Raw genomic sequence first — 25,221 nt, 5'->3', positions numbered from 1 at the left:
ATTTTGAAAATTAAAATGAAATAATTTAGCCCTTTCGATTGCCCCCTTACCAAGAAATTATTAACATTTTGAAATTGATCAAGGGACAGTGTGCCTGTGTGATGGATCCAAAGCCTACCTATGTCTATTTCACAGCAACAGTAAGACTAACATGAAACGAAATGAATCACAGATGTTTACACAAACATCACTGACTTTGAGATTGGGATATGTCCAATCAATCACTGTCACGTATCATACCCATTAACCATAATAAAAGTACATTTTCCAAACTAGCTACATTTATTTACGTTACACTTTCAGGATGGTCTCATGACGCAAAATGAGCAGAACACCGGAAGAGGTGTGTGCGCGCCTTTCGCTGTCAATGCAAACGAAAGAGAAGAGTCACAGCTAAACCCCTCATTAAAGACAAGATGTCAGGACTGCCCCGTAGGATCATTAAGGTAACTAACTATTCATTGCTTTACGAATTACACAGACTATTGTTGTTGTCTATGACAGATTCATTATGTCCTAGCTAGCTAGCTAATCCTAAAATGCTCCGCACTGTTCGTAATTTATTTAGCTTGCATTTGCCGCAGCTGCGAAATTACTTCATTTTCGACCCTCTTCCTAATAAACGGAATAAAGGTGGGTTAAAAATACACCCATGCCTGTAAAAGATGGCAAATAAATGTATTTTTTGTGATTGTTTATTCGTTAATACACTAAACACAGTGAATGTAGCATACTGACTAGAGTCTGAGAGAGTTAGCAATCAATATAACGTTAGCTTGCTAGTTAGTTATCTTAAACGTTAGCCAGCCAGTCACCCATTCCGCCCTTTCCAAATAGCTAGCTAACACTATATAGCAAGCAAACTCTATAGCTAGCCGTACATGTGTGTTGCAATGAATGCACAGTCAGACAGCCTACTCCCGTAACTGTGCCACAATATAAACGGTTGCAATCTTTATTTTGGGCTAAATTGTTCATGAGTATAAAGATACTTAGTGCTTAAGTATTAAAGGGTCAATTTAGCAGGCTATTGAGTTAGCATTTAGAACGTTACCATTGTGTGACAGATATTTCCTGTTAGGCCTCTGTTGCTAAGTTAGTTAGCTACCGTAAGTGATGTTATAGGCAGAGGCCAGGGCATTAGCGGGATCTCAGTTTTATGATCTTAATTGAAATGGATGGTACGATTCCCCTTACCAGTCATCACTTCGAATAGTTTATTGGTCTCGTACACAGACAGATTTGCAGGTGTTATTGCAGGTGCAATTCTTAGCTATGTAGGGTAAGTTCATTTGAATTCAGTCACTTTTTGACAGCAAGCTCTTATTTTCGTCCAAAAAGTCCCTTTCTGAGCTTCTACAATGGGCAAATATGTGTGGGAGGTTTCGTTCAAATCAAAAGGGTTGTTGTCAAAAAGTGTAGATATTCCTTGAAGAAAACCAACTCATCCAACCCCCATGTCTCACTCATAATCTGTTCATGTTATTGGAGTTTTTACCCTTGTATGATAGCCAAAATTAGGGTGCTTATTTTGGATGTATTAGGTTATGAAATTCTCCTTTTTGGATATACTGGTAATGAAATGTTAAAGACCGCACTGAACAATACAGAATAAGCATATTTGTCTACATATATAATGTATTTTTATCAATTTCATCACCAAAGCGTGTTTTCACTTACTCTGGGCAGAGTGGGTGGAAACCCTAAAAAGTAATTGAATTCACATAGATTTACCCACTAGCTAGTTCCAACACTGCAGTAGAATGTCTTGCAAATACAATACCATTACACCAGACTGAACTGGTCAAATGAACAATCCAGAGTAGATATATTATAGTGAGCATGTGTCAGAATCCAGAATATTAATATGTGGTGTATATAGACATTAGACAGTATATCATTACGAAATATCTGATAAGAAAGAATGCTAGCTCATCATGTCACACCACAGCTGTCAGGGCTGTAGGCCAAGATGCAGCAAATATTTCTGTTTAGCTAGCTTTGCTGACACGAGAAGTGGGACATCAATAGTCAATTTAATTTGACATACACATGAGTAAGTGATTAGGCCTAGATGCACCAGTATACTAGAGGTTCCTTACTTCCAGCATGTTCCCAGTGCACTTGGAGAAATTGTCACACAGCAATTATCACTCCTAAAGCTGGTGTAGCATAAAGATCAGGTCCGGAGAGAGTTGTAAGATTGGTGCAGAGGTGAACATCATTCTATTAGTAATATACAGTGAACTTAAGCTATTGTACTATCACTTTGTGTGTTTAGAATTATTGTTTTGTTCTCACTCACTAGCCTAGTTCTCCGGTCTCTCCTTCCAGTCTAGGCAGTTTGTTTGCATGGGTTGACTGTCTTCACTCATTCACAGATCAATGAAGTCATGACTGTCTCTGCCCAGAATCTGCTCAGCCCGTGGACCACAGTGCCTTGTTTTCATTATCCCCCTGTCAAGTTGATGGCTCTCTGTTTCAGCACAGTCTAGGCTATGGTTGTGGATTCCAGAATATCTTGTAGCTAGTATATTTAAACTATAAAACAGTTGTTACTAGTTGGCTTCTATCCTACAATTTGTTTCAAATTTCTAATTTCGTGCACCTCCAAAAACATTGTGCCCCACAATAGGAATGCTGTGCTTCATATTCCCAAGTTCATGTCCTCTGTCGTTGGTAGTCGTCATTGAATAAATGCAATTGTGCTGATAGAGAAAGGGGAATTCACACAGGTGGTGAGAGGGGTTGAGTAAGAGAGGGAACACGTAACATTGGTTGGAGGTGGTTGGAAAAGACAGGAGGGCTGAGAAGTTCTGGGAACTGTTCTCAGTGGGCTTGAGCCCCTGTGAGTGTGCGACTGGTCCGGGAGCCTCTCTTGTCTGTGTTTGGACTGTGTTTTTGTCTGTGGGTTATCTGAAACATTTCAGGAATCTCGCTCGGAGGTGCATTCAGGAAAAAGAAAAAACAGCAGCATGTACAGTGGTTGATGATAGTCCACTCTCTTTTTGTTCCTCTTAGTTGTCTTTCTCTCAAAGGTATCTGTAGCTTTAGGGCAATAGCACTGTAATAGAATTACACTTTGATACATTTTTTCTTACCTTAAAATCTATGCCAAAACAAAAAACATTGATTTCAAAGTTTAACAAACCATACAACTCCATGCACAATAACTACTTTTACGTTTTAAGTTCATCCAAGATGGCATAGCAGTTCAGACGTCTTTTGTCCTCGTCCTGTCGTGTCCCATATATATATATATTTACAACTTTTTTTCCCACATACATTTTTACATTTTCCATAAACTCATCTTCAAAACACTCTCCTGCAACCCGCCTCACCAATTTATATTTATAAAAAAAGTATTATTTACCTCAGATCTGTAATCCTCCAAGAAGCTAGCCGGAGGCTCCAAGAGGCTAGCCAGAAACTAGCCAGAAGCTAGCCGGGAGCTAGCCAGAAGCTGGTTCAGAAGCTAGTTCAGAAGCTAGTTAGCTTCTTTACTGGCAAATCGTTAGTACTCAGCTAACCACGGTTTGTGGTCATCGGCTGTCCTTTGGCTCGAGAATCTATCGCCAGTTTTGTGCGGCGCGGCTCGGAACGGAACATACCGGACCAATTTTTCTCTCCATGTCCCTGGATTTCGGCCACTGGCTCTGGACATTCATACCTGGATCTCACAGCTAGCTAGCTGCTATCCGTGTGACTATCGGCTTTCGTCGATTTGGCATCTGCGGCCTGCTAGCCGTTGGCTGTCTTATCGGCTGCTATCTGAATAGACAATCGGACAATTTTTTATTTTATTTTTATTTATTTATTTTTCTTCTTGGGCCTCTATAACTATATCTATTGTTTTTATTTTTGTTGTTGTGTGATTTGGATTAATCCCCTCTACCACACGGAACCCCAACTAATCTACTGACGGAACGCAAGAGGTGGCTAATAACAGACCTCCATCCTATGCTAGCTTGCTACTGATTTAGCTGTCTAAATCGCCGTGACCCCCAACCAACCTCTCCACTCACCGGACCTTTTGATCACTCGACTAAGCATGCCTCTCCTTAATGTCAATATGCCTTGTCCATTGCTGTTCTGGTTAGTGTTTATTGACTTATTTCACTGTAGAGCCTCTAGTCCTGCTCATTATACCTTATCCAACCTATTAGTTCCACCACCCACACATGCAACGACATCTCCTGGTTTCAATGATGTTTCTAGAGACAATATCTCTCTCATCACTCAATACCTAGGTTTACCTCCACTGTATTCACATCCTACCATACCTTTGTCTGTACATTATACCTTGATGCTATTTTATCGCCCCCAGAAACCTCCTTTTACTCTCCGTTCCAGACGTTCTAGACGACCAATTCTTATTGCTTTTAGCCGCACCCTTATTCTACTCCTACTCTGTTCCTCTGGCGATGTAGAGGTGAATCCAGGCCCTGCAGTGCCTAGCTCCACTCCTATTCCCCAGGCGCTCTCTTTTGACGACTTCTGTAACCGTAATAGCCTTGGTTTCATGCATGTTAACATTAGAAGCCTCCTCCCTAAGTTTGTTCTATTCACTGCTTTAGCACACTCTGCCAACCCGGATGTTCTAGCTGTGTCTGAATCCTGGCTTAGGAAGACCACCAAAAATTCTGAAATGTTAATTCCAAACTACAACATTTTCAGACAAGATAGAACTGCCAAAGGGGGCGGTGTTGCAATCTACTGCAAAGATAGCCTGCAGAGTTCTGTCCTACTATCCAGGTCTGTACCCAAACAATTTGAACTTCCACTTTTAAAAATCCACCTCTCTAAAAACAAGTCTCTCACCGTTGCCGCCTGCTATAGACCGCCCCCAGCTGTGCTCTAGACACCATATGTGAACTGATTGCCCCCCATCTATCTTCAGAGCTTGTGCTGCTAGGCGACCTAAACTGGAATATGCTTAACACCCCAGCCATCCTACAATCTAAACGTGATGCCCTCAACCTCACACAAATTATCAATGAACCTACCATTAGTTCCACATGTACATTATACCTTGATGCTATTTTATCGCCCCCAGAAAGGTATGGTAGGTAGTAAGGTAAGGTATGGTAGGATGTGAATACAGTGGAGGTAAACCTAGGTATTGAGTGATGAAGAGAGAGATATTGTCTCTAGAAACATCATTGAAACCAGGAGATGTCGTTGCATGTGTGGGTGGTGGAACTACCAGGTACCTCCCCAAAGCCTTAAACACGGGCACCCTCATAGATATCATCCTAACCAACTTGCCCTCTAAATACACCTCTGCTGTTTTCGACCAAGATCTCAGCGATCACTGCCTCATTGCCTGCATCCGTAATGGGTCAGCGGTCAAACGACCTCCACTCATCACTGTAAAACGCTCCCTGAAACACTTCAGCGAGCAGGCCTTTCTAATCGACCTGGCCGGGGTATCCTGGAAGGATATTGATCTCATCCCGTCAGTAGAGGATGCCTGGATATTTTTTTTAAATGCCTTCCTAACCATCTTAAATAAACATGCCCCATTCAAGAAATTTAGAACCAGGAACAGATATAGCCCTTGGTTCTCCCCAGACCTGACTGCCCTTAACCAACACAAAAACATCCTATGGCGTTCTGCATTAGCATCGAACAGCCCCCGTGATATGCAGCTGTTCAGGGAAGCTAGAAACCATTATACTCAGGCAGTTAGAAAAGCCAAGGCTAGCTTTTTCAAGCTGAAATTTGCTTCCTGCAACACTAACTCAAAAAAGTTCTGGGACACTGTAAAGTCCATGGAGAATAAGAACACCTCCTCCCAGCTGCCCACTGCACTGAAGATAGGAAACACTGTCACCACTGATAAATCCACCATAATTGAGAATTTCAATAAGCATTTTTCTACGGCTGGCCATGCTTTCCACCTGGCTACTCCTACCCCGGTCAACAGCACTGCACCCCCCACAGCAACTCGCGCAAGCCTTCCCCATTTCTCCTTCTCCCAAATCCGTTCAGCTGATGTTCTGAATGAGCTGCAAAATCTGGACCCCTACAAATCAGCCGGGCTAGACAATCTGGACCCTTTCTTTCTAAAATTATCTGCCCGAAATTGTTGCCACCCCTATTACTAGCCTGTTCAACCTCTCTCCTCTCTGAGATTCCCTAAGATTGGAAAGCAGCTGCGGTCATCCCCCTCTTCAAAGGGGGACACACTCTTGACCCAAACTGCTACAGACCTATATCTATCCTACCATGCCTTTCTAAGGTCTTCGAAAGCCAAGTCAACAAACAGATTACCGACCATTTCGAATCTCACCATACCTTCTCTGCTATGCAATCTGGTTTCAGAGCTGGTCATGGGTGCACCTCAGCCACGCTCAAGGTCCTAAATGATATCTTAACCGCCATCGATAAGAAACATTACTGTGCAGCCGTATTCATTGATCTGGCCAAGGCTTTCGACTCTGTCAATCACCACATCCTCATCGGCAGACTCGACAGCCTTGGTTTCTCAAATGATTGCCTCGCCTGGTTCACCAACCACTTCTCTGATAGAGTTCAGTGTGTCAAATTGGAGGGTCTGCTGTCCGGACCTCTGGCAGTCTCTATGGGGGTGCCACAGGGTTCAATTGTTGGACCGACTCTCTTCTCTGTATACATCAATGAGGTCGCTCTTGCTGCTGGTGAGTCTCTGATCCACCTCTACGCAGACGACACCATTCTGAATACTTCTGGCCCTTCTTTGGACACTGTGTTAACAACCCTCCAGGTAAGCTTCAATGCCATACAACTCTCCTTCCGTGGCCTCCAATTGCTCTTAAATACAAGTAAAACTAAATGCATGCTCTTCAACCGATCGCTACCTGCACCTACCCGCCTGTCCAACATCACTACTCTGGACGGCTCTGACTTAGAATACGTGGACAACTACAAATACTTAGGTGTCTGGTTAGACTGTAAACTCTCCTTCCAGACCCATATCAAACATCTCCAATCCAAAGTTAAATCTAGAATTGGCTTCCTATTTCGCAACAAAGCATCCTTCACTCACGCTGCCAAACATACCCTTGTAAAACTGACCATCCTACCAATCCTCGACTTTGGCGATGTCATTTACAAAATAGCCTCCAATACCCTACTCAACAAATTGGATGCAGTCTATCACAGTGCAATCCGTTTTGTCACCAAAGCCCCATATACTACCCACCATTGCGACCTGTACGCTCTCGTTGGCTGGCCCTCGCTTCATACTCGTCGCCAAACCCACTGGCTCCATGTCATCTACAAGACCCTGCTAGGTAAAGTCCCCCCTTATCTCAGCTCGCTGGTCACCATTGCATCTCCCACCTGTAGCACACGCTCCAGCAGGTATATCTCTCTAGTCACCCCCAAAACCAATTCTTTCTTTGGCCGCCTCTCCTTCCAGTTCTCTGCTGCCAATGAATGGAACGAACTACATAAATCTTTGGAACTGGAAACACTTATCTCCCTCACTAGCTTTAAGCACTAACTGTCAGAGCAGCTCACAGATTAATGCACCTGTACATAGCCCACCTATAATTTAGCCCAAACAACTACCTCTTTCCCTACTGTATTTAATTTTATTTATTTAGCTCCTTTGCACCCCATTATTTTTATTTCTACTTTGCACATTCTTCCACTGCAAATCTACCATTCCAGTGTTTTACTTGCTATATTGTATTTACTTTGCCACCATGGCCTTTTTTTGCCTTTACCTCCCTTATCTCACCTCATTTGCTCACATCGTATATAGACTTGTTTATACTGTATTATTGACTGTATGTTTGTTTTACTCCATGTGTAACTCTGTGTCGTTGTATGTGTCGAACTGCTTTGCTTTATCTTGGCCAGGTCGCAATTGTAAATGAGAACTTGTTCTCAACTTGCCTACCTGATTAAATAAAGGTGAAATAAAATAAATAAAAAAATGTCCACGGAAAAAATTACAAAAACTAATTTAGTGGTAACGGAATTACATTAAAATCTCCCTCAAGGATTTATGTGATAAGGTTCTACAAAACCTCTTAAATATCTGCTCCAAATTAAGATTCAAAGATGTCTGCAGAAAGAACGGGGTGCCAGCTACAGTGCCTTGCAAAAGTATTCATTCCCTTGGCGTTTTAACCATTTTGTTGCATTACATCCTGTAATTTAAATAGATTTGGATTTCATGTGATGGGCATACATTAAATAGTAAAAATTGGTAAAGTGAAATGAAAACTGAAGAGGTGAATACATATGTATTCACCCTTTTGCTATGAAGCCCCTAAATCAGATCTGTTGCTACCGATTACCTTTAGAAGGTACCTAATTAAAGTGCTCCTGTGTGCAATCTAAGTGTCACATGATCTCAATGTATATATACACCTGTTCCAAAAGGCCCCAGAGTCTGTAACACCAGTAAGCACGGGGCACCACCAAGCAAGCGGCACCATGAAGACAAAGGTCGTCTCCAAACAGGTCAGGGACAAAGTCGTGGAGAAGTACAGATCAGGGTTTGGTTATAAACAAATATCAGAAACTTTGAACATCCCACTGATCACCATTAAATGCATTATTAAAAAATGGAAAGAATATGGCACCACAACAAACCTGCCAAGAGCGGGCCACCCACCAAAACGCATACCAGGCAAGGAGGGCATTAACCAGAGAGGCAACAAAGAGACCAAAGACAACCCTGAAGGAGCTGCAAAGCTCCACAGCGGAGATTGGAGTATCTGTCCATAGGACCACTTTAAGCTGTACAGAGTGGCCAGAAAAAAAAGACATTGCTTAAAGAAAAAAATATGCAAACACGTTTGGTGTTCGCCAAAAGGCATGTGGGAGACTCCCCAAACATGGAAGATACTCTAGTCAGATGAGACTAAAATTGAGCTTTTTGGCCATCAAGGAAAATGCTATGTCTGGTACAAACCCCAACACCTCTCATCACTCCGAGAACACCATCCCCACAGTGAAGCATGGGGGTGACGGCATAAGGCTGTGGAGATGATTTTCATCGGCAGGAACAGGCAAACTGGTCAGAATTGAACGAATGATGGATGGCACTAAATGCAGGGAAATTATTGAAGGAAACCTGTTTCAGTCTTCTGGAGATTTTAGACTGATGGAGATTCACCTTCCAGCAGAACAATGACCCGTAGCATACTGCTAAAGCAACACTCATGTAGTTTAAGGGGAAACATTTAAATGTATTGGAATGGCTTAGTCAAAGCCCAGACCTCAATCCAATTGAGAATCTGTGGTATGACTTAAAGATTGCTGTACACCAGCGGAACCCATCCGACTTGAAGGAGCTGGAGCAGTTTTGCCTTGAAGAATGGACAAAAATCCCAGTGGCTAGATGTGCCAAGCTTATAGAGACATACCCCAAGAGACTTGCAGCTGTAATTGCTGCAAAAGGTGGCTCTACAAAGTATTGACTTTGGAGGGGTGAATAGTTAAGTTAATAGTTATCTGTTTTTTTTGTCTTATTTCTTGTTTGTTACACAAAATATATTTTGCATTTTCAAAGTGGTAGGCATGTAGTGTAAATCAAATGATACAAATCCACAAAAAAAATATATTTTAATTCCAGGTTGTAAGGCAACAAAATAGGAAAAATGCCGAGAGGGGTGAATACTTTCGCAAGCCACTGTATGAGGTCAAAGGAAATGGAAGGACTAACAGTACAGATGGATAGCAATTAAAACGGTACCATAGAGGCTCAGAATAAGTTAGAGGAAACAGAAATGGAGGAACGTATTCAAAAAGATCAAGGGTAATATATTATAAAAATAAAGCGAACGGGATGGAATATGGAGATAAAATGCAATTATTTTTTAATCATGGAAATGCTACGAAAAATAATTAACTGAATCTTGTTACAAATGACGGAGTCACCCATGATTCACCAAACAATATTTTTAAATAGTAAGTAAAGTACTTAAGGCATATGTTTTTGTTTGTCTCCTCCATCTCCACCATCTGATTTCATTATAACTGAAACAGGATCCAAGTGGTAAATATAAAGATCCAGTCCATTTACAAAATTGGAGGCCTCTTACACTGTTGTGATACAAAAATACTAGCAAAATGCTTAGCGCATAGAATTAAAAATGGCATTGTCGGACATTATTAATCCTAATCAGACAGTTTTCTTTTTACATGGACGATACATTGGAGATATAAGGCAAGTACTGGAAACATTAGAACATTATGAAAAACTGGGAAACCAGGCCTGGTATTCATAGCTGGCTTTGAAAAGTCTTTTGATGAAGTACGACTGGAGTTTCTATATAAATGCCTGGAATATTTAAATTTTGGAGAATCTCTTATAAAATGGGTTAAAGTTATAAGTATGGTAACTAGGGACGCACCAATATGACGTTTTTGTCCGATATCTGATATTTTCCTTGCCAAAAAAATGATAGATAACCGATATTTAACATTTGTGTCCTTTTTTAAGCATTATAGTACAGTTAAATAGTTAACACACACACACGGACGCAGCGGTCTAAGGCAATGCATCTCAGTGCAAGAGGCGTCACTACAGTCCTTGGTTCGAATCCAGGTTCTGTCACATCCGGCCGTGATTGGGAGTCCCATAGGGCGATGCACAACGGGTTTGGACGTAATTGTAAATAAGAATTTGTTCTTAACTGACTTGCCTAGTGAAGTAAAGGTTACACACACGCACACCACACTGACCAAAAAGTTATTTTGTTGGCATTTACGTATGTCCCCATTACCAATAAAACATCATCAAAACCTATATCTTTCACTTACTTGCTGTGCTGTTTCGTTGTTCATTTGTTCAGTCTCAATCAGGATTTTTTATTATACATGTCAAGTAGTGAAATTTCAGCTCTGTCTGTCCGTGGCGCCTCTTCCTCGGTGCGCACTGTCACGTCCGTGTCCATATTTTCCAGCTGTGTATGTAACGTTTCACATAAACCCTGTTTCTGTGGGAGGGGGAAAAATTAAGGAACTTGTCTGTCGGCCCTGCATTGAAGACCAAAATTGGTTAAAGAAAATTGTGATGAATATAAAAATAAACCACTTTATTTTAAGGACCAAAACATTGACAGCTGTGCCATATAGATTGCAAAATAGTTGGCAAGAGTTTTTCGATGTACCGATTCCATGGCACATGGTTTATGAACTGATAAGCAAAACGATGCCATTCAAAACTTAGAATTTTTCAATTGAAATTATTATACAAAAATTCATGCAACCAATTGAATGTTATATATGGGGGGGATACAACCTTCCCAGTTCTGCAGGTTTTGCTGTGAAGAGACTGAATTATTAGATAATTTGTTTTGGTACTGTCCATATGTAGCTTGTTTTTGGTCACAGGTCCAGGAATGGCTGAAGAATTGCAACATTTACCTGGAGCTAACGCTGCAGATAGCAATATTGGGTGATTTGAAAAGTCGTAGTCAATCGATCAATAATATAATACTTTTAGCAAGACTATTTATTTAATTTACAATCTGTAGAAAATAAGAATAGAAAGGTTCAGAACTTTTGTGACGGATCACAGCACAATATATGGCGAATATAAATCCAATATGGATGGTGTTAAGAGATAGATGGGAGGGGTTGAATGAAACTGAAGGGTGGGACTAACAACAAGATAGTATATTTTACATTTGTTGTGTCTGTAAAATGTATGTAAGTAAAGAACTTTTGTGAAACAGCGCAGTTAAAAATATATGGAAAATAAAAATCAAACTGGATTGGCATCAGAAATGGATGGGAGAGGTTGAGGGTATTGTATTTTCTACATTGTACAACAATAGTGAAGACATCAAAACTATGAAATAACACATGGAATCATGTTGTAACCAAAAAAGTGTTAAACAAATCAAAATAAATATTATATATAGCCACCCGTTGCCTTGATTCTCTCAACCAGCTTGAAGGAGTTCCCACATGCTGAGCACTTGTTGGCTGCAACCATCTGTTGGGTTGAGGTCGGGTGATTGTGGAGGCCAGGTCATCTGATGCAGCACTCCATCACTCTCATTCTTGGTCAAATAGCCCTTACACAGCCTGGAGGTGTGTTTTGGATCATTGTCCTGTTGAAAACAAATGATAGTCCCACTAAGCGCAAACCACATGGGAAGGTGAATCGCTGTGGTAGCCATGCTGGTTAAGTGTGCCTTGAATTCTAAATAAATGACAGTGTCACCAGCAAAGCACCGTCACATCACTTCCATGCTTCATGGTAGTAACCACACATGCAGAGATCATTCCTTCACCTACTCTGTGTCTCACAAAGACACGATGGATTGAACCAAAAATCTCACATTTGGACTCCTCAGATTTCCACTGGTCTATTTGTCCATTTCTCGTGTTTCTTGGTCCAAGCAAGTATCTCTTCTTATTGGTGTCCTTTTAGTACCGTTTGTTTTGCACTCTCTTCTGAACAGTTGATGTTGAGATGCGTCTGTTCCTTTTATTTGGGCTGAAATCTGAGGTACAGTTATTCTAATGAATGTATCCTCTGCAGCATTGGTAACTCTGGGTCTTCCTTTCCTGTGGCGGTCCTCATGAGAGACAGTTTCATCATAGCGCTTGATGGTTGTTGCGACTGTACTTGAAAAAACTTTCCAAGTTCTTGTAATTTTCCGGATTGACTGACCTTCATGTCTTAAAGTAATGATGGACTGTCGTTTCTCTTTGCTTATTTAAGCTGTTCTTGCAATAATATGGACTTCGTCTTTTACCAAATAGGGCTATGTTCTGTATACCACCCCTACCGTGTCACAACACAACTGATTGACTCAAATGCATTAAGAAGGAAAGAAATTCTACAAATGAACTTTTAACAAGGTACACCTGTTAATTGAAATTCATTCCAGGTGACTACCTGGTTGAGAGAATGCCAAGGGTGTGCAAAGCTGTCAAAGGCAAAGGGTGGCTACTGAAGAATCTCAAATATAAAATATTTTTTTATTTAACACTTTTGGTTGCTACATGATTCCATATGTGTTGTTTCATAGTTTTGATGTCTTCATTATTATTCTACAATGTAGAAAATAGTAAAAAATAAAGAAAAAACCTTGAATGAGTAGGTGTGTCCAAACTTTTGACTGGTACTGTAGCTGATATAATGAGAGAGTGTGAAAATTAAATTAAACCAATTGGAGATCTTACAACTAGACATCAAGGAAATGTTCATTTTTGAGAATACAACACATGCACATTAGAGACAGAACCCCTTACCCTCTTTATTGCAGGATTGTGATCATCATTGACACTAGTTCAATTTGAATAGTAGTTTAACAATTAAAACAGTTTAAACACATCAAAGAATCAACACTTCATCACTTCAAAATGTACAAATAAGTTAACTCGAATGTAGTCTAAACAACAAAAGAACATTGAGTAGTAACAAGTACACTATTATTACTGAAGCATAATTTCAGGTGAACAAAAACTCCATACCAGTGGTGGCCAACCTTGCTCCACTGATCCCTATCTACTGGGTGAGCAGACTTCTATTCCAGCCCAGCAATAGCACACTTGATTATCAACTCATTAGATTTGATAAGTTGAATCAGATGTGTTATTGCTGGGCTGAAACAGAACCCTGCACATTCAGAGGACCTCCAGCAGGGTTGGCATGCTCCAATTCTAGTAGGTTTATACATTGTGTGTGATGTTTAACTGTATTTTTGTATGCAATGTTTGCTAACATAGGTAGACCTACACATATAACCCATGGCATATAGGATATACCCAAGCTTTCTTGGGATATTCATTAGGACCTCTCTTCATCTGCAAACAGGCTTTTACAGCTTTTCATATCGGAGGAAAGAAAACATCACAGAGAAACAGGCTTCATTATACAGCACTGTTATATTATGTTGCTAATATCTGTCCTCAAAGTTTTCCCCTCTAGGGACTGGAACTAGAGAATATTTTCATAATGTCCTCCCACAAAGTTACCTGCACTATCCAGTAGCTAACCTTTGGTTTCCCAAACTCGGTCCTGGGACCCCCCTGGGTTCACATTTTGGTTTTTGCCCTAGCACTACACAGCTGATTCAAATAATCAAAGCTTGAGGATGAGTTGGTTATTTGAATCAGCTGTGTAGTGCTGAGGCAAAAACCAAAACGTGCCCCAGGACCGGGTTTGAAAAACCCTTGCCTAGGCTATCCAGTAGCCTATACGCTCCCTTTACTGACAGCTGGAGCTGCAATTTCATCCTCTTCCATGGCTGTTATCTAATGCATTTGGAGACTGTTTTAAATGTACAATGATAGCTTCCTTTTAGCTAGCTGATTATATTTGATTAACTTAGCTATACAGTGTAAAGTTAGCTAGCTACCAACTTGAGTTAGCCTACAAAGTGGCCTACAGTAGCAGGCTAGTTAGCTAATAATAGGTCGAAGGAATTGTCCGTAGAGCTCAGAGACAGGATTGTGTCAGGGCACAGATCTGGGGAAGGGTACAAAAACAATTCTGCAACATTGAAGGTCCTCAGAAACACAGTGGCCTCAATCTACACACAACACACCATAATGACAAAGCAAAAACAGTTTTGTAGAATTTTCTGTAAATGAAAATATATTTATGTAAGTATTCAGACCCTTTACTCAGTACTTTGACGCACCATTGGCAGCGATCGCAGCCTTGAGTCTTCTTGGGTATGACGCTACAAGCTTGGCACACCTGTATTTGGGTAGGTTCTCTGCAGATCCTATCAAGCTCTGTCAGGTTAGATGGGGAGTGTTGCTGCACAGCTATTTTGAGGTCTCTCCGGAGATGTTTGATCGGGTTCAAGTCCGGGCTCTGGCTGGACCACTCAAGGACATTCAGAGACTTGTCCCGAAGCCACTCCTGCGTTGTCTTGGCTGTGTGCTTAGGGTCGTTGTCCTGTTGGAAGGTGAACCTTCGCACTAGTCCTTGGAACCTGCTCCAGAGTGCTCAATGATCTTTCTGTACTTTGCACCGTTCATCTTTCCCTTGGTCTCCCAGTCCCTGCCGCTGAAAAACATCCCCACAGCATGATGCTGCCACCACCATGCTTCCCCGTAGGGATGGTGCCAGGTTTCCTCCAGACATAACACTTGGCATTCAGGCCAAAGAGTTCAATCTTGGTTTCATCAGACCAAAGAATCTTGTTGTTCATGGTCAGAGTCCTTTAGGTGCCTTTTGGCAATCTACAAGCGGGCTGTCATGTGCCTTTTACTGAGAAGTGCTGCAGAGATGGTTGTCCTTCTGGAAGTTTCTCCCATCTCCACAGAAGAATTCTGGAGCCATATCAGAGTGACCATCGGGTTCTTGGTCACCTCCCTGACCATGGCCCTTCTCTCCCGATTGCTCAGTTTGGCCGGGCAGACAGCTCTAGGGAGAGTCTTTGAAACTACAAACTTCTATTTTTAAGAATGATGGAGGCCACTGTGTTCTTGGGGACCTTCACTGCTGTAGACATTATTTGGTACCCTTCCCCAGATTTTTGCTCTGACATGCACTGACAACTGTGGGACCTTATATAGACAGGTGTGTGCCTTTCCAAATCATGTAACATGAATTGAGTATACAACAGGTGGTAAATCAAGTTGTAGAAACATCTCAAGGATGATCAATGGAAACAGGATGCACGTGAGCTCAATTTCGAGTCTCATAGAAAATGGTCTGAATACATATGTAAACAAGGTGTTTTATTTTTATACATTTGCAAGACTTTCTAAATGGTTTTTGCTTTGTCATTTTGGGGTATTGTTTGTAGATGGATGAGGGAAAAAACTATTCGGTGCATTTTTTTAAACAAGGCTGTAAAGTAACAAAATGTGGAAAATGTCAAGGGTCTGAATATTTCCCGAATGCACCAGGTATTTTAGGCTACTATGGGAAATTAGTAGGCTAATGAAGAGGCCTAGTCCTGTAAGAGTCCATCTTTGTTGCTGCACCTGTCACAGGTGTCACCCTGCCTCTTGCGTTACCATAAGGCCGTATCAGATTGCTTATGCTCAGTCATGTTGAGCCAGGGCCTAAAATTAACACCCACCACCTGTCGATTTTGTCATTGGCGTGTAAAATGTTTATTTCACCAGCCACGTTGGCGGGGGTAGGGGCACCACAGTGTGAGCATTTCACTCACATTTTGTTTGTAAAAATAGTCAAGTATGATCACGTTTACAGTAAAATAAATGCTGCAGTAGCAGTTTTCAAAGTAGTTCCCCCGTTTTTGTTTCATAGCTGGTAAATTAATCGCACAAACTACGAATCCTATATAGCCTATCCCACCTTGTGCTGCAACACTGCCTGGCTGGTGTGCCTGGCTGGTGTGCCTGGCTGGTGTGCCTGGCTGGTGTGCCTGGCTGGTGTGCCTGGCTGGTGTGCCTGGCTGGTGTCTGTGCGCACTTATTAAAGAGCTGTGCACTGGTATACAATTAGCTCTAATTTACTTGAAACGAAAGTCTACTGCTGTGAGACTTTGTTTCTTGGCTATTTACATTTTGTTCATAAACTAGGTTTTTCTGTTTTTGAGTTTCAAATGCTAGGGAAGAGAAGACAACGCTTCTACTAGTAAGACTCAATCTCACAGGTAGAAACATGACTCCAGTCGCGCTACCACGGTAACCTCCCAGCCTTAAAAGAGCAGGTGAACATTTTTGTCTCATCTGTGACATTTTGGTTAAAAGACTCGGGTCACAAAAAATGTATTATTCAATATACCACGTTAGTTACTTCTTACTAGTAATACATATATTGTTTTCAAAACATTACATAGCATGCACATCTTTTGTTATGTTTTGTTGGTGTAATCTTTGCGCCCCAAAATATTTTGGTGGTTAAAAAATCTGAGGTGCTGGTCAATTTTAAATCTACCTGCCACATTGGCTGGTGGACCAAAAGGTACATTTTATGCCCTGGTCACAGCCCTGAGCCTGGGGGCAGTTGCCTCCATGCTGAGCTAGTCAGCCTACAAGATGTACTCTTCAATCAACCACTGAAGATTTATTATATATATATATATATATATTTTTAAATGCATACATAAAGGGGCTCCACCCGGTGACGCCTCCACATTGATGAGGAAAGTCAGCCCTAGTTGTCACCTGGGTTGTATTCACTAGGAAAACATTTTGGAAAGTTTTGCATCGGAAAACAAAAATTTGTTGACTTAGCTGCCTGATATTCTGCTTTAGACTGTATTGCAGCCAACTATAGAGCCACTAAGCGTAGTGACGCACTGCTAGCTGCCTAGTAGGAGGCGTGGGCCAGGATAGGTTAGATGTTTTGGGTTGTCTTTGAAAGATTGATCAGTCCTAACACTGAAATTAGAATTTTCTGGTCGATTTTCTTAGTATTGTAAGGGATGAGTAAGCAGTGGAACAAACGTATGAATGTGCCTGCTGAACAATGGTTATCACCACAAGATTTGCATCTAGGCCTAACTCTGTATGTATGTCGTTTGTCAGGAGACTCAGCGCTTGATGGCGGAGCCTGTCCCAGGCATCAAGGCGGAGCCTGACGAAGGTAACGCCCGCTACTTCCATGTGGTCATCGCCGGGCCCCAGGACTCGCCCTTTGAAGGCGGCACGTTTAAACTCGAACTCTTTCTTCCCGAGGAATACCCCATGGCAGCTCCAAAAGTACGCTTTATGACCAAAATATACCACCCCAACGTAGACAAGCTGGGAAGAATATGTCTAGACATATTGAAAGGTAAGGGCCTCTTGACTTGCGTCATTTTACACCGACATGGTAGCCTGACATCCAAACTGATTTTGCTGTTTCACTGTTGTTTCTGTTAAGTTAACCAACAGTGGGCCGCGTTACTTGCATATGCACCTAAATATTTTGCTGTGCGACCTGGAATTTTTATTTAGGAGCGCCTAGAAAAGAAATCACCAAGATAGTTGTTCCAATGATTACTTCACTGGCCCCTTAGTGCCACTGAGAATACACTGAGCACATTTATGACAGTCATGCTTGCACGATTACTACAAATAAAAATGTTTTTCATTGTGTTCCTAAATGTCTTTGTGTGCTCCTACATTGTTCAACATAGGTGCACACACGCTCCTTGCAAAAAATAAGTGGCAGGTTTTGAAAAAACTGTTAATTTGTCAATGCAACATGGCTTCTTGAACACATAATATTTAGACTGGGGTTGTTAGCAAAAACATGGCAAATTATGTCCTGAAAGCATTTTTTAAAATGTGGTAGCAGGTGCAGCTGATACAAGGACAGAGATTCCTTTCATCCCCCTAACACTGTACCCAAACCGGCCGTGCGCAAATTAATTTTGTCCCCCCACACCAAACGCGATCACGACACACAGGTTGAAATATCAAAACAAACTCTGAACCAATTATATTACTTTGGGGACAGGTCGAAAGCATTAAACATTTATGGTAATTTAGTTAGCAAGTTTGCAGTTGCTAGCTAATTTGACCTATTTAGCTAACTTGCTGTTGCTAGCTATTTTGTCCTGGGATATAAACGTTTTTTACATTTTTATTTCACCTTTATTTAACCAGGTAGGCTAGTTGAGAACAAGTTCTCATTTGCAACTGCGACCTGGCCAAGATAAAGCATAGCAATTCGACACATACAACAGAGTTACACATGGAATAAACAAAACATACAGTCAATAATACAGTAAAACAAAAAGTATATATACAGTGAGTGCAAATGAGGTAAGATAAGGGAGTTAAGGCAATAAATAGGCCATGGTAGCGAAGTAATTACAATATAGCAATTTAACACTGGAATGGTAGATGTGCAGAAGATGAATGTGCAAGTAGAGATACTGAGGAGCAAGATAAATAAATACTGTATGGAGATGAGGTAGGTAGGTAGATGGGCTATGTGCAGTGATATGTGAGCTGCTCTGACAGCTGGTGCTTAAAGCTAGTGAGGGAGATGTGAGTCTCCAGCTTCAGAGATTTTTGCAGTTCGTTCCAGTCATTGGCAGCAGAGAACTGGAAGGAAAGACGACCAAAGGAGGAATTGGCTTTGGTGGTGACCAGTGAGATATACCTGCTGGAGCGCGTGCTACAAGTGGGTGCTGCTATGGTGACCAGTGAGCTGAGATAAGGTGGGGCTTTACCTAGCAGAGACTTGTAGATAACCTGTAGCCAGTGGGTTGGGCACTGTGATAGACTGCATCCAGTTTGTTGAGTAGAGTGTTGGAGGCTATTTTATAGATGACATCACTGAAGTCGAGGATCGGTAGGATGGTCAGTTTTACGAGGGTATGTTTGGCAGCATGAGTGAAAGATGCTTTGTTGCAATATAGGAAGCCAATTCTAGATTTAATTTTGGATTGGAGATGCTTAATGTGAGTCTGGAAGGAGAGTTTACAGTCTAACCAGACACCTAGGTATTTGTAGTTGTCCACGTATACTAAGTCAGAGCCGTCCAGAGTAGTGATGCTGGACTGGCGAGCAGGTGCGGGCAGTGATCGGTTGAGTAGCATGCATTTAGTTTTCCCTGCGTTTTAAAGCAGTTGGAGGCCATGGAAGGAGAGTTGTATGGCATTGAAGCTCGTCTGGAGGTTAGTTAAGTGTCCAAAGAGGGGCCAGAAGTGTACTGAATGGTGTCGTCTGCGTAGAGGTGTACCAGAGAATCACCAGCAGCAAGAGCAACATCATTGATGTTTCCAGAGAAGAGAGTCGGCCCGAGGATTGAACCCTGTGGCACCCCCATAGAGACAGCCAGAGGTCCAGACAACAGGCCCTCCGATTTGACACACTGAACTCTGTCAGAGAAGTAGTTGGTAAACCAGGCGAGGCAATCATTTGAGAAACCAAGGCTGTTGAGTCTGCCAAAAAGAATGTGGTGATTGACAGAGTCGAAGTCCCTGGCCAGGTCGATGAATATCAGCTGCACAGTAATGTCTCTTATCGATGGCGGTTATAATGTCGTTTAGGACCTTGAGCGTGGCTGAGATGCACCCATGTCCAGCTCTGAAACCAGATTGCATAGCGGAGACGGTACGGTGGGATTCAAAATGGTCGGTAATCTGTTTGTTAACTTGGCTTTCGAAGACCTTAGAAACGTTGAGCTGTTATGTTACCTGAAATGTACTCTGACAATTAATCCACACACAAAACGGTCATCCGAATCGTTTCTTGTCATCTCTCCTCCTTCCAGGCTTTTTCTTCTTTGGACTTTGTGGCGATTGGCGTCTAACTTTCATAGTTACCACAACAACCGACCAAACTCAGTTAATCTTTCAATCACTCACATGGGTATCTGCTTCTATAAACCAATGAGGAGATGGGAGGCAGGACTTGCACCGCGTTCAGCGTCACAAATAGAACTGACTTCTATTTTAGCGCTTGGCAACGCAGAAACTCGTTGGCGCAATAATTTAATAACGCATGTTTACATTTTATTTATTCGACGCCATTGGTGTGGTCAGCATGTAATAGGTTAGTGTTAGGAAGGGATTATCTGATTCTAGGTCTGACATTTTGAGACATCTACCTTTTTCTGGAAATATCAAAAATATATTTGACTTGTTTTATCATCAAGTATTAATGTACAATCCAGTTAATCATATCATCATCTGACTGATAACAGATAGCTAGGGCTGGGCAATATACAGTATTTGACCAAATCCGGTATTGATGCATGCATCGGTTTTGGTTTTTACTTTTCCTTCTATAACAGTATTTCAATGTTTGGTTTGTTGAATGTGATATGCTACTCTGCCGTGTGTAGTGTCTGTTTTTATAGTTTTCTCGCTGCTTAAGTCGTCTCTCTCCGCTCTCCCGAAGCGTGGAATTGCAGCCTGCAATTCGGGGCATTCCTGCATGCAGGAACCCATCTTTGTAACATATTTAAGCTAGGACAGGCAGGAGGTAGGGGTGCTCCAGTACAGCATGTGATGTTAATGCACAATAACATTGGTGCCAGCAGCCAATAAACCCCACAGTAGAAGTGCGGGGGGCGAAAACGGTATTTAGCTAGCTGTTCACCGGTAGACAGTGTCCTTCGTACCCGCCTGTCGGGTAGTGTTTTCCCCTAATTCTGTTAACAACGCAAGGGCAGGTGTTCGGCAGGCGAGAGCAAAGGACACTGTGCTAGTTTAGCAAGCTAGGCCGGTACACAGCAGGCCTACCGCCAGCATATCAGGTGGGGGCTACACCGTGTGCTAACTAGCTAGCACACGGTGTCGCTAGTTAGCTAGCATACGGCATCGCCCCAGCTTGCTGTGCTGGCGAATGGTTTATAGTGTCCTTCGCGGTCGCCTGTCGGACACTGTTTTCCCACAGTTCTGTTAACAACGGTGAGAGCAGGTGTTCGGCAAGCGGAAGCAAAGGACGCTGTCTACCGGTGTCAACCCTGCTAGCTAGTAAGGAGGACTCTGGGAGGCGGGGGCGAAACATCTCAGGAATGACCCGGGCTGCAGTTACACATTGTCTCGCTCTCTCTATGCCGCTTTCCACACAGATCAAGCCCCGCCTCCTGCCACTCAAGCAGCGCAGAAGGGTGGCAGTAGTTGCTTACCCACTTGTATTCAGTCTGCATGGTCAATGCAGACGATGCAACATGTTGATGACAACGATGCAGATTTTCTGCTTTGCTTCTTAGTATAAATACACAAGGGTTATATAATTACACTTAGTTTGTGTATCTTACTGTCTGCAAACAGCTAGTTTGTCTTTTCTTAGCAAGTTGTGGCTAACAAATCGTTTTAGCAGCTAATGTTTATAGCTAGCTAACTAATAAATGTACTGAGTCAGAGCCAATGTCGCTCGCTAATACTGCCTGATACATAAATCCACATTTGGGGGGGGTGCAAAAGTATCTTCTAAATAAAAGAGGAATAGGCTAAGCATGAATATGTTAGCTTCATGAAGTAGCTAATAGAAAACAGTTAATGTAGCCGAAGATTATAGGGTCCCCTAGGAAACACTGACCAATGAGTTCCTACCCTATCACAATAACGCCGCCCTGGGTTTTTCAATCTTTATCATGTCAAACAGCACTGTATTCAAAGTGCCCGCTATTATATACTATCTACCTAATTTTCGAATGTTGCTATGGGCACAGTCAAACAACAGGAAGTGAGGGATTCGGGCTCCACTTTACTTCCCTACAGAAGCCTGGCGGTGGAAAACTTGCCAGAGTAAATTATTTGAGTCAATTTTATAGAGTATAAAAGTCAAGTAAATAAGTATGTGTTGTTTTTATATTTCATTTAAGTTCGCTAACTAAAGCTAGACTTACTAGTAGGCTATTTCTGTTGTGATGATAACGTTAGTTGTGTTGTGTCAAGAGTTAAGGCCCGGGCCATCCACCAAGCCAATAACTAAAGGTAACTATAATGAAATACTATATGCTACATAACTATACAAGCATCCACACTAGAGGAAAGTTTGTTTATTGTTCTACAGTCCTACACCTGTCAATCCACTGATCAACACATCCTTCTGCACGCTGCCTATTATTCAAGTGTTAACACAAGACCATTTATGAGGTTACATTAGCAGGACCGTAATATGGTGTATTAGCTAATTTCTTGTGGCATTGCATATGAATTATGATAATGCGGGAGCACTGAGGAAGTTGTCCATAGTTTCCACTTTTGGCGTGCATATTTTAAGTGTTAAAAAAATGAGGTGGATAAAATTATAATAACTATTCTATTTCCATCATTTCAACAGTTCACCCAAGTGTTTTGATCAAAGTTAAATTACAATTGCAGTATTTGGTTAAAAATAACACAGATTATAATTTTTTGCCCAAATTGTGCAGCCCTACGTGGCAGTGTGGAAAGGATCTCAAATGAGTGCAGAATGGAGAGACTCATTTCGAAATTGCTTAGAATGTATGTGTTGCCACTCTAGGGTCATGCACTACTCACAAAGCAAAATTTGAACTTGTATTATTCAAAAACATCAAATAGCATCAACATTTAGAAAAATATTGTGATATGATATTTCGGCCTTATCGCTCAGTCCTAACGGATACAGGGGAGATGAGACGTCTTTAACTGTCTGTCACACCGCTGCAGCTTCTCTGTATGTCTGTCATACACATCAGTGAGTTCAGGCTCGTTAGTGGATCAAGCCTGGGAATTGTTTCCTGCCATATACCCACTGCATTAGAATCATGTTTGACCTGCGAGCGCTATGAGGGATTTTCCTTTTTAATCTCGCCCAAAAGATCAAGGGCTTCTCAGATTCAACTTTTGACCTCCCACTCAAGCCGCATATCCCATTGCTGCGACATGCCCCCATCGCTCAAAATGGATACATGGCTCAAACTTCTCTTCCTCCCTCTCTCCCCTTTTTCTCCTCCCTTTATCACTCACTTTCTCCCCCTCATTTGTACTTTTTTGTTTTCTTATAAAATCTCCTTCCACAGATAAATGGTCTCCAGCCTTACAGATCCGCACAGTCCTGCTATCAATCCAGGCATTACTAAGCGCTCCTAACCCTGATGATCCTCTAGCGAATGACGTTGCGGAGCAGTGGAAATCCAATGAAGCTCAAGCCATAGAGACAGGTGAGTCTTGATGAAGCCCGGCTCTGAACTCCTCAAATGCACTCCTACTCACTCACCACACCTACTTGCCTCAGTCATGTTTGTTATGGCACACAACAGAAAGGGAAAATGAACTTTTATTTTTAGACAAGTCCAGGTCGTTTCTCCCTATTTCAGTCCATGTTCTTGTGTGTTTGGTGCCCAGTGAACAAAACCTTGTTCAAATTTTACACAGTAGCTCAGTTTCTCAATGCAGCCTACTGTTCAGCCAATCCAACACTGATTAATATTGGTGCTGATGCTCTATCTTACTGGTAACTTTAGATGCTACACCTTATGAACTCATGACTTCTTTTGATATAAACATTTAATTTGTATATTGTAGCTTTTTTACCCTGTGGCCTATCCTGCAAAGCAAGTACAAATGTGATGAAGTTACAACTTGAAGACTCAAGGATTCTAGCAAAAAAAAACTATGAATAACTGACTCACTACACTTGCTTTCTGAGCTCATCTCTCTCCCTTATTTTGTGTTGCAGCCCGGACATGGACCAGGCTTTACGCTCAGAACAACATAGAAGTGTAGAAAAGGTGAAAAAAGCGGAGAGAAACCAAGCGGGAAGTCAGTGTGAACACACATTCCTCATCTTCTGCCAAGACCTCTTCTTCTACCTAATTCATGTGCATTTAAAGGACACCATATTGGAGGGGGGGGTGTAATAAAAAAAAAAAGTGAAAAAAAGACCAGTGAATTTGATATAAATGCTCATAAGAGAAATTGAAAAGCCTGACTTGTCGTCTTTGTCATAATTCACTACTGTTCAGATGCATCGGCAGATCTGACTCACCACCTGGTTCTTTTTCCATTCATTTTGGAGGAAACCAGCAACATCCGCTTTAATGAGCTTCGTACAAAAAAATATATTAAGAAATAAGTGTCTATCCCATGCCTGTTTCATGGGGGAGGGTAAGATTTATTGTCCAAGATTTGCCTAACTTTTTACTTTTCTTTTAACTTTGTTGTCGCTCGTGATGCTGGTTGTTTATTGAAAGCAGCTGATTAACCCCAGGTAGACACACCCTTTGAGACAGACTATAGATGGACTCATTCCTCTATAGAAGGCCTACTAGCAAAACAACAACCTAGCTCCTGCTAAACCACATCTCTGACTTGAACATTAAATACAAGTAACAATATAATGACTAAACAATTAATCTGAGCCTGCCATCATCACGTTTAACTGTTGCAACCGCTGTCGATGTAGGCTTGGAGAGCGGTAGGGATGGCGGGGACAGGAATTCCATCATTTTCTATAGTTTTAGGGATATATTTTATTCTCATGTCTTATCTTATTTGAATGTTTTCCTGACATCAGCCTACTACAGTGGAGGCTGGTGGGAGGAGCTATAGGAGGACAGTCATTGGAATGGAATCAATGGAACGTATCAAACATATGTAAACCATGTCTCTACTACTACTGACTCTGGCTACATGGCTCTTTTAGCTTCTTTTTCTTCCTGTTTGTCACAATCTAATGTTATAAGACACAACGGTTGACTTCCTCCCCATGGCATTTATTTCAGAAAATAATAGGGGGGGGGGGGGGGCGCATTGGAGTTGTCAGTTCGGTAGTCTGTGCTGAGGGGAATTGTGTTCGAAGGGGTTGTGGGGAGGGTGAGGGGAGATTGGGGGTAAGGGGAATGGGGAGATAACTGAACAATATTTGTCAATATTTGTTTTTGGTTTGAAAAGTATTTTCAGTTCCATG

The 25,221-nt window shown here is 41.7% G+C and overlaps 1 protein-coding gene across 1 annotated transcript; it reads left to right on the top strand.

Annotated features, from left to right (window-relative positions):
* Positions 1-308: 308 nt before the first annotated feature.
* ube2na (ubiquitin-conjugating enzyme E2Na) lies at positions 309-24,653 on the top strand. Its single transcript, XM_021601231.2, has 4 exons — positions 309-446; positions 17,425-17,671; positions 23,333-23,473; positions 23,992-24,653. Exons 1-4 carry the CDS (start codon positions 417-419, stop codon positions 24,036-24,038), a joined length of 465 nt encoding a protein of 154 aa, XP_021456906.1. The 5' UTR covers positions 309-416; the 3' UTR covers positions 24,039-24,653.
* The last annotated feature ends 568 nt before the right edge of the window (positions 24,654-25,221 follow it).

Source organism: Oncorhynchus mykiss, chromosome 1, assembly GCF_013265735.2.
Source record: "Oncorhynchus mykiss isolate Arlee chromosome 1, USDA_OmykA_1.1, whole genome shotgun sequence".
NCBI lineage: Eukaryota > Metazoa > Chordata > Actinopteri > Salmoniformes > Salmonidae > Oncorhynchus > Oncorhynchus mykiss.
This window is presented reverse-complemented; position numbering and strand designations above follow the sequence as displayed.